We start from the raw sequence: 18,848 nt of genomic DNA, 5'->3' as shown, positions 1-18,848 counted from the left end.
ACAGTGTATGCTTTCGGCAGAAAATGCTGGGTTTTTGCTCAAACGTGTTTGGCTGAAAACAGAAAGATTCGGGATCAAAAGGTAGCTGTAGGGCCTCAGGAGAGTTGTAGTTTGCTCCTCATGTCCCCAAGTTTTTCTACAGGCCGAGATTCCCTGCTGGACTATATCTCCCCTAATGTACCCAGGGCCAGGGACTCCATGTTGCACTCCTTCTTCACCAGAAGGGGAGATCTGTAATGCATTATGGGAGCTGTAGTCCAGTTGGGGTCCCAGCCCATAAAGAACAATGGGGCCGGAGGATCAAAATACCACTCCTGTGGGGCTCTACAACTCTCATTGTTGGCTGAAATCTTTCAGTTTTGCATTTTCACTGAAAACTCAAAATTTCCCATGGAAACTTTAAATGGAAACAAAATATTTTTTGATTTTGTCAGATATTTCCACCAGGGAAAACTATCTTTGGACCAGCCCTAAAGCCCTGCTGTAGACCAGGGTCTAGAGTACTGTGAGCCATGATTAAGGTGAAATGCTATTAGGGTTATTCTGGTTTAGTGACAGGTTTTAATTTACTCTAGTTTGTGTTGTGATTAGCAGAACAGATCTGTCAAATTTAGTAAATCCCCTCTGACAGTTCTCTGTGTACCTAGTGACTTATAATGCATTTGTTACCTCTCTTCAGCAGATACTATATTGATGGTTGTGATATATTTCCTGCCCGTTATCCAGAAGCCAAGTGCCTTTTATATTCATAAGTGTTTCCTTTCCTAAAGCTCACAAACATTGCAAACATGTCTGTGAATATCATATTTGCTCCACAATGAGTTGAGGTAACAGTGCAAACAAAACTGACTTCACTTGATTTTTATTTTTAAAGTTCTTTGGTCTTTTAACTGTGTCACATTTCAGCCACAGTGATACCTCAAAAGACTGTTAGCCCTAATGTGTCGTCTCATCGAGCGTGAAACCCAACAAACAAGTCACCTGGGCCCCATTACTTAGATAACGTAGACAGATGAGGAGAACATTATAATCTTCTCTGGGTTTCCCAGCTACATATACTGTATATTCTAAATGTGACCCAAAATATGTCTTTACCTACAGGACACATTTTCAAATATCGGCACCGAGCAGAATATGAACCTGTGTAAACATAATTACAATTACATGTTTGCATCTGAAAGCAAAAATTCTCCAAGCACAACTTAGGTGCCAGTATCTAAAAATTCAGCTCATGTAGATTTCAAGCAGATCTCCTGAACAAGTCAAGGATTTCTCTAGCACTTCTAAGCATCCCACTGCATTGAATACCTTGTGCCACTGGCCATCATTGATTTTGTTTGGAATCATTGTTTTGGTGTCCCCACTTCCCAGGTCATAGCTGAAGTAAGGCAGTCCATTCTTTATCTGAACAGTGGCAAAATCAGCATGGTTGATCCGGGCCATATAAAAAAGCAAGCCAGATTCAGCCTCTGTTCGGACTTCAAATTCAATTGTGAGCCTGAAAAGCAAACACAGAACCAAAGAAATTTTTTTCTCAAAATCAAATGGAGGAAAAATTAATTCTCTCTCTCTCCCCCTCCTCCCTTCCTTCCTTTCAGAAAAATGAATTTTTAAGAGGCCAGATACCAGTGCTTTTGTTTGTCCATCAAAACTTAAACATCATTCAGACCTGAGAGCTTCATTTTATTTGTTAGTCCAACGCCTATTGTGGAGATGTATATTATTTAATACAGCAACCCTGCTGATGACCCATGTAGGTGTCCAAAGTGATGCTATATAATGGAGTTTCTGTCTTTTCACCATGGTTTTTTTTTTAACTAAGAAATTACACACAAAAAACTATTTTAAAATAACATTACATTTACTTAGTCAAGCACTCAAAATTAGGAAATGTCAGAATTAAGGTTGCCTGTGCAATCAAAGGAAGGTGAACAAGACTAGGAAGGTGAACAAAATTCACTAGTTTCACTTGAAGCAATTATTAATTGTCACACTCTTTCACTGCAAAGGTGAGCAATGAACCAGGTATTGCTTCACAATCTCTGGTCCAATAGCTAGGACCAGCCAGTGTGTAGCTATAACTTTCAGAAGGAGTAATTCCATTAATTCTTCTGTGAGGGCGTGTAGCTTGGCGGTGTTCCTGATGTTGCAACAGGTAACCTTGCTGGCTGATTTTAATCATGAGACAAGAAGAGAAAAGAGGAAAAGGGACCTGCTCATTACAAGAAAAATAATTTGGTTTGTGAAGCAGTGAACTTCACTTTCCTCCCCATGTACAATTTATTAATTCTGTTGCATGAACCGGCTAAACTGGTTCTTGGCAATCGATATCATTCAACTGCACTATGCTCTTGTTTGAACAAAACCCAAACAAATAAAACATTACTCTTGATTGTGTTATTTATGGACCAAGATACCAAACTTTGAAAAGGACCACACCTGGCCTCTAAAACTGAGAACACTTTTGTGCACATAACCTTTTTCACAGGCCAGTTTTGTATGTCCCGAACTTCGATTCTCTCTCCCTCCCCCCAGGGCTCCCCAAATTTATTTGGGCACGCTACTTAGGCAGACTAATCATTACCCAGTTTTCATGCCTGAATGCTATTTGTGTGCACTAAACTAGTGTTTTTGTATGTACAAAACTGGGCCACAGAAAATTGCACTCAAGAATGTGCCTAAACTTTTTGAGAATACGATCCAGAGTGTTTTGCTTGTCAGTCATCCACATAAGACCTCACTTTTATTACTTCATCACAAAAATCAGATGGTGTACCTGTTCTTCACTTTGGTATCATCAAATGCAGCTGCAATATGGCTGTTCCTTGAAAGACCAAATTGTTTGCCACCCTCCAAAATAGCTGGCTCTATATCAGCAGCACAAGAGTCCTGCAAAATATAAATCATGTCATTGATTGAGCATATGAATTTATTATGTGCTTTACAGCAGTATAAAGCATACATCCGAAAATATAAAAAACCTCTTCTATAGTCTCCTAGGGATGCTAGTAATATTTTTCAAGAAGAACTTCTCATTCTGAACCTCATCTGTCCAAGTGCTAAAGTCCCTTCATTTACCCTGGAGCACTTTAGAATATGTTCTTTATTACAGGTATTGGCTCTGCAACTTCCCAGTGTCTTTTGTCTCTCCACGTAAAATAAAGTTAGCAGGCAATATAATGAAGATTTATTTTAAAAGCAGAGTTCCTTTAGACTTATGTACTGCTTTTTCATCATCAGGGTATGCTCACCAGATCTTTAAATGATTTCTGGACAGCTCAGTGCATCCTTAAATGTAGCTCACTGACACTTATACTTTAAGGTGCTGTCTTATAGAGCCTAAGCAGGACTGAAATCTTAAAGGGACACTATCAACTTGAAATCTAGCCAATCCTTTAAAAAAATAGAAGTAATTGCAGGTGCTACACCTGCCACTGAGTCCCCATGCCATTTTTTTGTTTGTTATACAATCAGGTTTCTTTCTCTGTCTTTCAAAATGTTTTCTCTCTCCCTCTTTCCCCTCCTCCCAGCCCCCCGTTGCTGTTTGAAAGACCCACACAAATATCAGGGAAACTGACTAGTTAATACAGAGGAAAAACAGGTACTATACACTTTGTGATATCAAATGCACAAACATGACAAACCAAAGAAATAAAGAAAAATGCTGTTTTTTTCCCAGCTATAGTGGTCTCTTTCAGCTACATTACTCTTAGGTGTTACTTGTAACAATAGAAGGTAAAACATTTTCAGAAGTGTGATTTTTTTTTTTGTTTTTTACTGTGTCCCTTAGAACCTTGATCATATAGCCACGGTCTAGCACTGTTCAATTGAAAGGGCCACAATAATGATTATCTCCCCCAATACTCCACTTTGGGGTATAGTGTGAAGAAGTTTCTCAGAGGATCTAAAACAGCACGATCTCAGGACAATAATACCACAGGAAAAAACAGACTTTGGTAACTCTATTTTTAAGCACTGTGTTTAACACTTCTGGATTGGCCACAGCCTCTGTCTGAGCCCTGATTCAGCAGGGGCCCTCAAAGTACAATGTGCTGTCTTGCTTGCCAAAGTGTTCTTTCTGTGAAGCATTTTCAAGATGTCATGCGTGATTCCCCAGGAAACAGGAAATTTCTATTGCAAAGAGGAAATTCAATTCCCCTCTCTGGAATTTCCCTCTTCAGTAACGGGATATTTTGTCTTTCACAAGTCACAAAGAAGCCCTCACAACAGTTGAGAACTTTTTAAAAAACATTTCCCACAAAAACTACGAGTCTGTTCTGATTATGACAATCCTCCATGTACAGTAGAAGAGCATGCACTGTGACAAGTACACACCAACGTGCAATTAAAAGAAAAAAGGGAGAAAGATGTTACTCAACAGCACAAAACAAATGAGTGATGAATGTGAGATGAGAGGTTTCAGAGGAGCAGCCGTGTGAGTCTGTATTCGCAAAAAGAAGAGGAGGACTTGTGGCACCTTAGAGACTAACCAATTTATTTGAGCATGAGCTTTCGTAGTCTTTCAGTGATTAACAAAAGGATAAAGGTGAGGTAATTGCAGGATAATACTCCTCTAATGCTGGCTAATGTCCAAAGCTGTTTTAACCGTTACAGTCTTAGCCTGACAGTTTAACAACTGGTAATGGTACTGTGTATATAATATATCCACCATCGGTTGTTTAAACTTGGAGATAAATTAAAGTCTGGAATTGGCAGATGGATGAAGAATGGAAAAAAATGGACCTAAAGTGGACATTTCAATGGCACACTGGTGCATGTTACAATGTTAAGGGGGCAAAGTCTGCCCTTGGTTGTCTGTTTCTGGCCTCCAATGATTTCAGTTAGGGAAAAATTTGGTTGTCAGATGTCAAATATTACTAAACTATCTTAGTTGTTGCTACTTTCAGTAAGCACTGATGCTTGGGCTCAATAGGAGGACTGGTTGGGTAAGGAATTAATGGTCAGTGCCACAAATGTTGCTGGGGGGTTGGTAATAGGTTAACACACCTATTCATTTATTTTGTCATTATATTGGTCTTTTATTCATCTATCCCTTAAAAACAAAGCTTAAAAATAGTCATTTGTATGGAGGTGGAAGTGTCAGTGAGAAAAAATTGTAAAAGAGAACTGTTCTAGAAAATTCAGGCTTTATTCACAAGCCTATCTCCACACTCATTTCAACAAAGGTCAGCCTGACTTTATCTCTGACAGTCTGACTTTACCTCTTTCACAAGTATGTGAGTTAAAAGCATGGATTATCAGACCAACTTGGAGTTTCCTGGCTCTGTATTTTGTATCATAGCCTTAAGGTGTCCCACATTTAAGCCCAACCAGTTAATAAACCCTAACATCACCTGGGAGCCTCAAAACTGAACCATTTTATTAATTACTTTAACTTCACTATTCCCTATATGACAGGAAACAGATCAGCAGAAACCATTGTATATCACAGAAAACTGATAACCTTAGTGGAGCTGTCTGAGCAAATAGGAACTTCACTGTCCAACTATCTCACACATTCCTCTACAAATGATGCTGCATTAGCACTCACAAGAAAAGTAGTTTGTTAGCAAAGGAAGAAGGCAGCACCACAATTCACCCAACAATGTTAAATAGAACAACTGGGGACCATTTGGGAAAATGCTGGAAGATACCGTGATGATGTCAAAGTAAGCTGTAATGCTGGCGCTCTTCACTTCAGTGACAAACAAGTCCTGAGAAGCAGTAAATAATATGAGGCAGAAGCAGCAGTTACCAAGGCATTGTTCTCCAGCAAGACACATTTTAGCAATCCTAGCAGAAGACAGCAGCAAACAGGCGACCACTGTATTTCTAAACTACCTGACTATCCTGTATCCTGTCTTTTTCTTTTTTTTTAATACAACTTCTTCATTAAGGGTTCAACTCACTGCTGTGGAGATGGAGAGCACATAAGTACTTAAGTCGTATGAATAGGGTGGGATTTAAGTATAGCAAAGTCTTGTTTGGGCCCCCTGCATGTGTGTGAATTTCTGTGCTGAATGGATTTGCACATAAGATTCTTCCAGAATGACTCTGAGGCAATAAATTACCGAATCATAAATGATGTATCCGCTGTTTTGATATAAACCATGGTTATGCTCTTTATTGCAGGTGCAAATACCGAGCAATAGAGCTGAGTGAAATTTTTCAATACAAATTTTTTGGCAAAAAATACAGATTCAGCAACACTGAAACATTTGGCGAAGTCATGTAGATTTCACCAAATTGTGTTAGCCCCCCCGCCAACATTTTTTTTAAAAACCACAACACTTAAAAAAATTCTGAAAACAATTCAAATGCTTTATTTCAACATTTTCAAAATGAAACATTTTGATTTTTTGGTTCAAAATTATTTTTCATTTTAAAATTTTCTTTAGCTTTATCTAAATGATTTAAAGTGTTCAAAATCGAAACACAATGTTTTGTGTGCAACCTAAAATTATTTTTTGATTTGCTGAAAATTTTTAATAAATTTGTATGAGTCAGCCCAAAATGATTTTTTCCCACCTATTTTCCAGAATTACCAGTAAACCGAAAAATCCATTATTTGCCCAGTTCTACTGAGCAGGATTTAGGTAAAAATAAATAAATAAATAAATATAAAAAAGCTAGATTACTTAAGGTGCTTTTGAATGTGCAGAATTCGAAAACACTTTTATTTTTCAAAAGAGAAACTTCAGGGGTGTTGGTACATGTGAATTTTTCACACATTTTTATTCAGATTGTCACTTTGGGCAATATATGTGGATTACACAATTCACCATGGTTCCATGTACCTCATGTGTAAATTCCATCTCTTTATTAAACAACAACATTAAACAATAACAATTATTGTAAATAATGTTAAACATTTAACTAATGTTAACTAATATTTATTCCTCTTAATTTTGCCCTTGAAAAATGGCTAGTATAAATACACACGTATTCAGACACTGGAAAGAGTCTCTCAGATTTATAGACAGAAGTCAGCCAAGCAACGGAAACAAAATAAATAAACAAAGAAAGAAACAAACCCTTCTCTCAAACAGCCTGACTTTCTCTCTTTTATGAGAGTGGGAAGGTGGCAAAATGGATTATCACCTTTATCTTGGAGTTTCTTCGCTCTGTATATTTGTGTCATAGACTCAGTGTTTTCGAACTGTATAATTTTTTTTATTGAAAATGGAAACATATCAGTTTCATCATGTTACAATTTCGCCATCTTGTGGGTAGTAATCAAAAGTGTTGCTTTAGTTCCTATATAAATAGGCTGGGCAGAATTCAATTTTAATTTTTTTTATCATTTCAATGGGTACTATAAATGTTTATTTTAAGCATTTTTAAATTTGTATCAATTTACATTTTCACCATTGCTCAAATTATGGGTATGAAGCATTTTTTTATTTGTATTGATTTAAATTTTCATGATTGTGGGAAATTATAAGGGTGGTCAGACAACTCAGACAACACAGCTACAGAGTTGCAACAAACTTCTGGGTTTGTACAAAAACAAACTCAAGACTGTGGATTTTTTCACAATACTTTCCAATTTACTATTTCACGCCCCTGAACTATTTGTCCAGGAAAATGCTTTGCCAACTTTTAATATTTCTGTATTGGAGCAGGAACAACTTTCTCTAACAGTTTAATCATCTGAGCTCCTTTACTGAGATACACATTTTTAAAATTCTTTCCAATAACACCCAGTTTTGCACTGCCAGGAGTTTGAAGCCTGAAAGTCTATCCCACACTGATTAGGCCTCAGCTGGAATATTGTATCCAGTTCTGGGTGCGACATTTCAGGAAGGATGTGGACAAACTGGAGAATGTCCAGAGAAGAGCAACAAAAATGGTCAAAGGTCTAGAAAACCTGACCTGACTATAAGGGAAGATTGAAAAAACTGAGTTTGATTAGTCTGGAGAAGAGAAGACTGTGAGGGGGACAAGATAACAGTTTTCAAATACATAAATGGTTGTTACAAGGAAGAGTGAGAAAAGTGTTCTTCCTAACCTCTAAGGATAGGACAAGAAGCAATGGGCTTAAATTGCAGCAAGGGAGGTTTAGGTTGGACATTAGGAAAAACTTCCTAACTGTTAGGGTGCTTAAGAACTGGAATAAATTGCCTAGGGAGGTTGTGGATTCTCCATCATTGGAGGTTTTTAAGAGCAGGTCAGACAAACACCTGTCAGGGATGGTCTAGATAATATTTAGTCCTGCCTTGAGTGCGGGGGACTGGACTAGATGGCCTCTTGAGGTCCCTTCCAGTGTTATGATTCTATGATTCAGCAGTCTTTTGGCTAAGGTTATAAAATTTCCCAGGAATCGTCATATCATATCAGACCTGTGGTCCAGCTCGCTCAGTATCCCGTCACTGAGAGTGGCTGATACCAGAGGAAGGTGCAAGAAACACCATCTTGAGATAAATTTCCCATAGGGGAAGCTTCTTTCTAATCCTAATCAGTTAGTTGTTGTCTTAAATCCTGAAGCATGAGGAATCCCACCTTTAACTCTCAACCTGTGACTATTTAATTTCTTTAACATACTCTTCTGATGGAGATCACCAAAGATTTTTGACACTCAAAGTAAATTTGATCAGTCAGTTTTCCTTTGTTCTTTATTTTACTGACATATTCCAAGAACTCTAGTAGATCAGAGAGGCATGAATTTCTGATGATGTTCAATCAGCTGTTTTATTAATCTTTCTCTATGGCTAGTTTTTCAAGAGAGCTGAGTTTCTACTTAGGCACGTCAGTGAAGTGGCTGGGTTCTTAAAAGCAGGCACCAACCAGCAGCTCCCTTTGTTTTAATTTAGTTTGAAAAATCTGACCCTTATTTATAATTTATAATTTCAGCAAATTTACTGGAAGCCAAAGAATGAGTCACTGGTCTGTAATTCCCTATCACACCTTTTTAAAAACAACTGTTACCTTCCAGTCTTCTGATATAGATGCTGATTTTAATGAAATCACCTTTTTATTTTTTCAATAGGGTTAATACACATGAATACCCATGAATATCCATAAGCACAGTCCACATATATACAGAGCGTACACACACATACGTGACACACGTGTGCAAAGCATTACATCCTAATATGATGATAGCAAGGCATTCATTTTTATAAAAGAGCTTTTAATCATTCAGTGTGGTCCTGTCCTTGACCATGACAAAAAAGAAGCACATAAATGACACAACACTTTGGAGGAATGAAGGAAAAGCCAACAAAAACAAAATCTGTGATTGCCATGTGACTTTCTGGAGTTCTTGGGAGATTAAAGAGGGGAGAGGTGGAGAAAGGGGATATGTAATGGAATCATATCATCTCAGTGTGACTCAGGATGCTACATTTCAGAGTGGTAGCCATGTTAGTCTGTATCATCAAAAAGAACGAGGAGTACTTGTGGCACCTTAGAGACAAACAAATTTATTAGGGCATAAGCTTTCTTGGGCTAAAACCCACTTCATCGGATGCATGAAGTGGAAAATACATTAGGAAGATATATATCTATCTATCTGTCTACACACAGAGAACATGAAAAAATGGGTGTTGCCATACCAACTCCAACAAGAGTCATCAATTAAGGTGCGCCTATTATCAGCAGGAGAAAAAAAACTTTTGTAATGATACTCAGGATGGCCCATTTCAAGCAATTGACAAGAAGGTGTGAGTAACAGTGTGGGGAAAATTAGCATGGGGAAATAATTTTTAGTTTGTGTAATGACTCATCCACTCCCAGTCTTTATTCAAGCCTAATTTAATGGTGTCCAGTTTGCAAATTAATTCCAGTTCTGCAGTTTCTCGTTGGAGTCTGTTTTTGAAGTTTTTTTGTTGAAGGATTGCGACTTTTAGGTCTGTAATTGAGTGTCCAGGGAGGCTGGAGTGTTCTCCGACTGGTTTTTGAATGTTATAATTCTTGACGTCTGATTTGTGTCCATTTATTCTTTTGCATAGAGACTGTCCGGTTTGGCCAATGTACATGGCAGAGGGGCATTAACTGGACAGTCTCTACATAAAAGAATAAATGGACACAAATCAGACGTCAAGAATTATAACATTCAAAAACCAGTCGGAGAACACTCCAGCCTCCCTGGACACTCAATTACAGACCTAAAAGTCGCAATCCTTCAACAAAAAAACTTCAAAAACAGACTCCAACGAGAAACTGCAGAACTGGAATTAATTTGCAAACTGGACACCATTAAATTAACCTTGAATAAAGACATGGAGTGGATGAGTCATTACACAAACTAAAAATTATTTCCCCATGCTAATTTTCCCCCTACTGTTACTCACACCTTCTTGTCAACTTTTTGAAATGGGTCTTGATTATCGCTACAAAAGCTTTTTTTTCTCCTGCTGACAATAGCCCACCTTAATTGATGAGTCTCATTAGAGTTGGTATGGCAATGCCCATTTTTTCATGTTCCCTGTATGTGTGTGTATATATATATATATATATATATATCTTCCTACTGCATTTTCCACTGCATGCATCTGATAAAGTAGGTTTTAGCCCATGAAAGCTTATGCCCTAATAAATTTGTTAGTCTCTAAGGTGCCACAAGTACTCTTCATTCTTTTTTCAGGATGCTATGATCATCCTATTGTCAGCTTTTTTTGAGGAAAAAAATAATATGATTCAGGATTCAGGCTTGTCCTGAGCTTTAGTTGATAATCTGCTTCATTTACATGCTGGATGAAACATCCAGAACTCTATAATAGTGTAGATACCCCAACTACTCAATATCCTCTAGCTATCTACCACACCCATCATCATAATTTTAAGGCACCATTATTGATTCCTCTCCTCTTCCCACATAAAAGAGACTTCTCTTCTAAAACTGTTCTTCATAGACGCAATATACACTTACACGTGCAGGAGGTGAAGGTGGTGGAGGAGGAGAGGAAGAAAACTTGGGGGTGGTAGTTGTGCTCTCTTTCTCCTCTTTAGTATCAGGTTCAAGCTGGATCAAGACAGAAGCAGGGGTAGCTTCATCTTCATCTTCAGGAAGTCTGGCCTCGGGTTCTAGAGTGGGACACTGGCCTATATCTGCATTTTTGAAGGACACAGGCTGAGCGAAGTCCATGGGGCTATGGAGATACAATGAAATCAATAGGTCTCATCAATTCCTCTGCCTCTCTGTGTCACGGAAGACGCTATGGTACTGCTCTGTGTTCACACTTGACCAAGCACTGAGTCTGTTGCTTTAAAGTGTTATCAATGTGATTTGTTTTACAGAAGTTCCATTTCATTCACCATTCCCTTTTTTCTGTCCACCTGTTCCCTCCAGATCATTAACCTAGTGGAGCAGAACTTTTCCTATGGTTAAAGCTCCACACTAGCATACTAATTTCCATAATCTGACAGTCCAGGATCTCAGTCTTATTTAAAAACAATGGCACAGAGTTCCATTACACTGGTCTATAACACCAACACATTACTCAGGTAAGCTGCTGTGGTCTGGAATGTGGCCGTAGAACACTCTGGTATGTTTTGTGGGCAGGCACTAGTTCTTGCACCCAGAAGGAGACTGACCTCAATAAATCAGACCTATGTCCTGTCAAGTGCATACTGCATATTGATATACCAAAAAGAACAATGGCTTATAAAGCAGATTTTAGGTACCCTTTTGAGTAAGTTTAGCTTTTGACAGCAACTTTTCTCTTGGCAGATGAGGTGCTTATCGCTTCAGTAACCAAAATACTTGTGAGCACTAGTAAGACCTACTTACATGGCATTGATGACAAGGTTCCATATGCAACCCTCAAAAGGGGGTATGTTCCTGACAGGTGCAGCCTGAAAGTGAGGCGGAGTCCCTCCCACAAAGAGCTTTTTAACAGTTATAGACTGATCAGTAGGTAGCCTCTGAGTCTGGCTTCTGTCTTCATCGACTTGAACAGTAAACATCCTAGGAAAAGATTAAAAACAAATGAATAAAAAAGGATCTACTATGGCTATTGCTTGCATTAAAATCACCATTTTGCAGGCACCATTTACTGCTGCACCGGCTACCACACTGGGTGAAGCCAAATTGCATGATTAGCAACACCACATTAAGCAAATATTAGCTACTAACAGGTTCACAGCCACTACTATGCTTCCTTCATTAATTCTTCATCAGGGCATGGCAACACCAGACAGTGGAGTTGCAGTAACAGTAGCTTCTGGTTGAACTGAAAAAGTAGTCCGAAGCATGACAGCACTGACATGGTAAGAGTCAAGCCTGCTGTATGTGACATTATGTATAATCAAATAGGGCTCAGTGGGATATAACAGCATGGGGTCACATTTTGTTTGGCTCTTTATTTTCTGGTTTGTACTAGTTATTATCTTCTTGCTAGAGGACAAACAATGCTCTGGAGTGCTCTGATTGCAGGAATCAACAGTAGATATATACTGTACATTTAAAAAATATATGGTTAGTCTGTTTTGCGGGAAGGGGGTAAGGGAGAAAGCCATGTGGATTGTTCACTGTAATTATGCAAACACATGGTCCAAATGTAAGAGAAGAGGTCACACAAAGACAATGCTACAGAGCAGTGAGATAGAGGCATACACCCATGTATGTCAGTGTAAAATTATTGAAAGATTTTTTACCACGTTTATAACAAGGCTAGGAGGGTAGAGAAATCTAGCTTGTTAGGAACCTGTATGCTGAAAAGAAGGAAACAGGTACTAATACAGAGAATGTAGATGTAGAGAGACTGTGAGTTATTTTGATGGGTAACAAACATAACATAATAAGGCATAACAATAACAGGGTGAGCAATCTATCTGCTGCTATCTTTGGGACAATCTGAAGATGAGTGATGAAATGGACAAAGGCTGTAGCAACTTAGCAAGTCTAACTCCATGTGAACTCAGTGCCAAAAGGTGGATCAGAACTTCACTGTGTTTGAAGGTGCAAGTGGAATGCTATTTGACATAATTTCTTTACATTGCTATACTGGATTTAATAGACATTAGCCATGGGAGAGTAACAAAAAAGAGAGAGGACTCTGGTGCAGGTTATCAAGTGTGCTGTTATTTTAGAGATGTTGAGTCAATTCTCTATTTCAGGATCACAAGAAGTTAAATATTAGGGCCTAAATATTTATACATCGGTGCCTAGAGTTAGACATCTAAATCCATGTTTAGGTGCCTAAATAATCAGTCTCATTTGTTCAGAAGAAGTGAGCACCAACAGAACACTCTGAAAGAGTCGGTTTCTGGCAAATAACCTCATTTTCTCAACTATAGATTCATATAACAAAGAAAATTCAATCCTCCCTCCTCACTCCCCCCCGCACCCAAATAATACAAATCTTGTAAATTATAGAATATAAATGAATTAAAAAAACTTTATCCAGGGGAGGCCAATTTTCAAAGTTAAGACACCCAAGTACATGTTATTTGGATGCTCATATGCAGAAACAGGCACTCAAATGTATGCACAAAAATTAAAAATTAGGTTTACTGAGTGCAAAACATCCAATCTCTTCATAGTTACAGGTAGCATCATTTTGATCAAAAGACGTAAGTTGTACACTATGCCTTTCTTAGATTCCATTCTATTGCAGGAATTGCTTATACTGTACATTGTTGCTTATTGACACCTTCAGCCAAGTACAATACTTTATCTCATCTTCAGATTACCATAGAAAACATTTACACATTTTGCAACAGAATACTACCAGACAGTGCATTGGTCCTGAACACTATCCTACAATTTTATCCTGGAATGGGAAGCAATTCGTTTATAATTATATGGACAATTAGCTACTTGAAGAGTTTTCAAATGATGCTCCCCATATTTAAGCCTGAGTTGATGACAAGCAGATAAAGGGGTTAGGTTTAATCATTTATATCTTTTCATTTCCAATCCAGCCTGTGTTACATGAAGTGCACAGTCTTCATTTAATTTGTTTTGTAACAGAGCTACTGAGAAAATTTTGAAGGCTTGATTCTAATATGCATCTCTCATCACTGGATGGCATTGTAGAGCAGTTATGTTTTGATTTATTATAAGAGATTATTACCTTTGTTATAAGCAGTTTTATTTGGTGATTCAAGTTAAAAGAGTTTACCTTATGTTTAAAAATTTGTATTATCATCATCACATAACATTAGTCTTTCAAGAGAGCATGATGAGTTCTTTTTTTTTAATGTAAGAAAAAATCTCTGTCCCTACGAATTTACAATCTAACAAAAAACAAATGACAGGAAATGCTGGGGTTGGGGAACAAAATTGCAGTAGGGCATTATTTACAACAAACAGGTGAAAGAGGCAGTGAATTTCTCCTGAGCAGAGATTATAGTGAAAGAAGGCAAAGCCAAGAGAAATGATTTTTAAGGTAGAGGGGAGAAAAAGCACCTGGTGACTAGATGGAAGAGGAAGTTCTTCTAGGCAGTTGGGAAAAAGACAAAGTCATAAGTGGAGTTTAGATTAGATGACCATAATAGTTTTAACTGTAGTTTTCACACATTAGCTGGTCAAGGTGAATCATAGTGAGGCACCTATGGTTCACCCCATCAGTTAATGTGTTCAATTACAATCTGCCCTGGATACATTGGAGTTTATAAAATGCTAACTATCACATGTTACTTACAATGTTTTATAAAAACATCTTTTCTCCTAGTGTGCACAAGCCCACTGAATATTTGTACAGTACGTTCCACAATTGGGCCTAGATCCTGACTGAAGACTTTGGGCAGTAACACAATACAAATAATAGTAACTGCATAAATCCCTACACATCAAGATGACAATATGTTTATTGTCTCTAATGCAGGCATCCTTAATAAATGGTAATGTGCATCTCCTTAATAGCCTTTTGGTTGCATGTGTCTGAAAAAGTGGTAAGGGAGGTTGAGCTAGTGAAGGGGTGAATATAGCTGAAATATCTGCAATGGCTTCATTGTGATAAAGAAACATTAGTGTTAATCCGACTACTACGTATCTTCATTTTCTTAACTCACTCAATTGACACCGCTGTAACCATATATATAAAAATTAGCATGTGGTATTTGGGAAAGGTTATCTGCCACTGCTGCTGTTTTGAAAGCTGTCTTTCTCCGCAACTCTTGCAAAGATGACTTACTGTTCTGAAGATTTATTCTTCATCCACACAAATTAGATTAATAAAGTATATTTGCCAAGTACCAAAAGGTTAAATATAGCAATTTTGATTAATGAAAATCTTAAGAGGAGCTGCCTGATAACCTCACTAAAGAATGTAGCCTTAGCCTATACAGTAATAAAATTAGCAGTCAGAAACTGCCTTTTTTGGGGAGGGTAAAGGAAAACAATGCACATATTATACTCTCCTCCTTTCATAAAAAGGAATACTGATTTCAGTCATCTGTTTATTATGGTGATTGAATTAATTGTACTGTGAGTTGTATAGCACCCTGAAGTCCTGGTTTGTTACCCTTTGATTCTTTCTATCCGGATGGAGTGTGCTCTACCATCATGAAAATCGCCGGATTCAGGCTTGATGATGATCCTGCGTGGATCTCGTATTCCAGGGGCGATATGCACTTCTAATCGACCTTTGTTCAGGAACACTGCATAATAGGCCTGTAATGTGGGACAGTTATTAAAAGCTAAGCCACGTTCAGAAGGGAACTGCTTCTCTTAGTTTTGCATTTGCCCAAGCTCTCCCTTAGTAAAGCACATCCCTTCTCTTTTGCTCCACCTACTGTTGCTGGTGGTAGGAAGTAATCTCATTACAGGCTCCTCAAGAACTGTGCCACTATCCTACTTAAGGCATAAAAACATAGTAACTGGCTGAGGCTGCACTTAGAATTCCAGCCACTGAGGATAGTGGATCAAATTTTGCCATCATACACTAAACTGAATCAGGAGTATCTTTTTTGAAGCCAAAGGTGTTACTTTACATTTACAGTGGTATAAAAGAGAGCCTAATTTAACCAGGAATATACTCAAATCCTGGCATCTGATGCTGAGAGCTAGAATGGTTGTTATACTCCTGAAGGGAGTTAAGATATAGCCATTTCAGTTTTGCTGTTATATTCAGATGGACTAAGATACATAAGCAACATCTTTCATGACATTTTGCAACAAGGTATAAAGTGCCATTAAAAATATTTTACCCTTTTTACATGCATGTAGGCAGAAGAAAAGAGAATCTCAGCTCCAAAGCATCCCTGTTTTTTGCTATTACAAAGCCTGATCTTAAACCTTCCATGCACAGAATTACCATGGATCTCAATGGGAGTTCTGTGTATGGAGGGCTTGCAGAATGATGGCCATAGTTACTCCAGTGACCAGTATCACGTTGTGACGGATTTCCAGGATCCATCCCATAGTCACTCCAGCAACCAATGTTATGTTCATGTCTATGTCCTGAAGTTGTGGAAGTAGCTCCCACCCTACAATTAATATCATGTATGTTTCTTTATGGATCAGCCATTTAAATGTGTTGGCTCTGGAGTATGTTCTTTCAAGCCACCAAGTGTTCTGTTCCAATACAACCTTATAGGTGTGGGGGAGAGCAGTGGAAAATCAACTACCAAATGTACTGTACAAGGAAAATAGCACAGCATTTTGTTTTACTATTTCAATAATCTCAAACAACGCCTGTAGTTTTTGGAATTAGTCACTAGGGTAGTGTAGAAACTGTGCTTTGCTGGTGTTAATTCAAGGTCTCGAAGGTTGTTAAACTAGCCTTTATTTTGGGGAGGAAGGGGAGATTGGAGTGTCATTTAAGCTGTGCCCTTGTATTAAAAACAAACAAACCCCAGTATTCTACAAAATCCCCAAACACTAGTAACATTCACGAGGCATTTAGGTCAATGGGAGGTGTGGGTTCACAAGGAAAGCAGAATGGGACCCACAGGAAGCTGGGGTTTTTGGAAAATTACTGTAGAAACTGCAGTAATTATTTAATTAAATCCAGCATATAAACATTGTCTGAGTAGTCCTGAGGAGAACCAAAGAACAATATTCTCGGTTACTCAGGTCTGATAAAAAAAAATGGAAGCAAATATAGGACACAAAAATAAATCTGGTATTTAGGCTAAAAAGTAGGCTCTGTTGTAGCAGTCACTTAGAGAAATCCAGAACTGATCTGTAAATACTGTCAAATCATTATACCAAAGAAAAACAACCCTGTGCAATATTAGTGCTTTGTGTTACCCAACCCAAGAAATGAAAACATGAATTGACAGAATTCTGAGGATTTAAACCCCCCCTGCAAATCCTCAATAAAGCCAATGTTCAATGCAAAAGTAAATTGTGAACCCCCATTTTATTTCTCCACCAAACAAACAAAAGCTTTGGAAAGAAAAACCTCATTCAGCAGCTCTGAACTTCTACTTCATCATAAATCTATCATGGCAATGCAGTGGCTGGGTACAACAAGCTGTGTGAAAAAAGCTCAGCAGAAGTTATAAGTTTTCCATATCTTCTACTGTAGTGTTCTTTACCTGCCCGGTCTGTCTGCGTTTTCTCCTCGGGGGTACAGGTGTCCCACCTGTGCCAAATAAGATGACCCCTGACTCATTCTTGGTGCTGAAGGACAGGTTGATTTCTGTACCCATGCCAAATGAGACTGGCTGCAGTTCCACAAAACCTGGTTTGGGGAAGCTAACTGTGTAAAGGTTCTGTGGAAAGGCGAGAGAGAAGGTGAATTGATATGACACAAAACAAAGTATGAACCCCCCCATAAAGTTATATTTACTAATGCATAGCATTGAGATAGACTATAATACTTAGCCATTTACATTTTCGAAGTGTTGCACAAGCATTAATCAGTCTGTACCATCAATCATTATTAGAACATTTCTGGAATACTAAATTTCAGAGGGAATGAATGGTTTACATAATTGCAGCCTTATTTCAGAATATCCAGTTGATTTAAAAGTGACCGCTTATTGTTATTTTATCTGACTGTTTTTCCTTTTCCTGTTTTTCTTTCACTTTTAAATCAAGCCAGTAAAGAACAATAACCAATATGAACATGCATTGGATTCTATTATTTGTAAAATTTGACCAGAATACACTTTCTATTAATCATTCATCATTGCTTCACCATCTGCTAAGCACTACTGCTTCACTGATGAGATACACTCATAAATGAAGCACGTATTGCCCATGGCCCAACTGCTTTGCACACTGGCAGATAGTAGCACAATTTAAAGACATGCAGTATATCAACAAATAATAAATCAATGCATTTTATATCAGGTTTTCTGTAACTGCTGCCCATTTGTGCATCATTCCAACTAGGTGTAGAGAATATTTCATAGAAACAGTCACTTTTTCTAAAATTACTGACAAAATGGTAAGTTGAGTGGAGTTGCCCTCAGACAGAGACATAGTAGATTGTGCCAGATGAGGAGGCAGACAGACATCTGCAATATTTTTCTTTGACATTCCAGGGCATTTAACTAGCTGAGTGTTATTTCAAGCCTCATATTTAGTATCATCCTTTTATTGTAAAATTTACAACAAACCCCAAAATTTGTGAGATTCAAAAGAGTTTGTGTAATTCTGTTTGATTTTAAGGGGATAACAAGGCTTATTTTACAGTACTGTTACAATTGTAAATTAATTAATGTTTGTAAAGGACTTTGAGACACTCAAATAGAAAGTTTCAGAGTAACAGCCGTGTTAGTCTGTATTCGCAAAAAGAAAAGGAGTACTTGTGGCATCTTAGAGACTAACCAATTTATTTGAGCATAAGCTTTCCTGTACAGCTCACCTCATCAGATGCATCCGATGAAGTGAGCTGTAGCTCACGAAAGCTTATATTCAGATTAATTGGTTAGTCTCTAAGGTGCCACAAGTACTCCTTTTCAAATAGAAAGTGCTTCAGAAGTGCTGTGTAGCACTGGTATAT

The 18,848-nt window shown here is 37.9% G+C and overlaps 1 protein-coding gene across 3 annotated transcripts in view; it reads right to left on the bottom strand.

The window, feature by feature from the left end:
• LAMA2 (laminin subunit alpha 2) overlaps positions 1–18,848 on the bottom strand; it is a 476,685-nt gene that overhangs the window by 10,688 nt on the left and 447,149 nt on the right. For all 3 annotated transcript variants that reach the window (XM_075126729.1, XM_075126730.1, XM_048844580.2), the window contains 6 exons: positions 17,434–17,610; positions 15,414–15,562; positions 11,735–11,911; positions 10,874–11,093; positions 2,777–2,889; positions 1,309–1,498 (listed from right to left, as the gene is read on the bottom strand). In XM_075126729.1, the coding sequence (XP_074982830.1) occupies positions 1,309–1,498; positions 2,777–2,889; positions 10,874–11,093; positions 11,735–11,911; positions 15,414–15,562; positions 17,434–17,610 (1,026 nt within the window). The remainder of the gene's footprint in view (positions 1–1,308; positions 1,499–2,776; positions 2,890–10,873; positions 11,094–11,734; positions 11,912–15,413; positions 15,563–17,433; positions 17,611–18,848) is intronic.

Source organism: Caretta caretta, chromosome 3 (genome assembly GCF_965140235.1).
Source record: "Caretta caretta isolate rCarCar2 chromosome 3, rCarCar1.hap1, whole genome shotgun sequence".
NCBI lineage: Eukaryota > Metazoa > Chordata > Testudines > Cheloniidae > Caretta > Caretta caretta.
The sequence above is the reverse complement of the archived record's forward strand: the minus strand, read 5'-3'. Positions and strand labels throughout refer to the sequence as shown.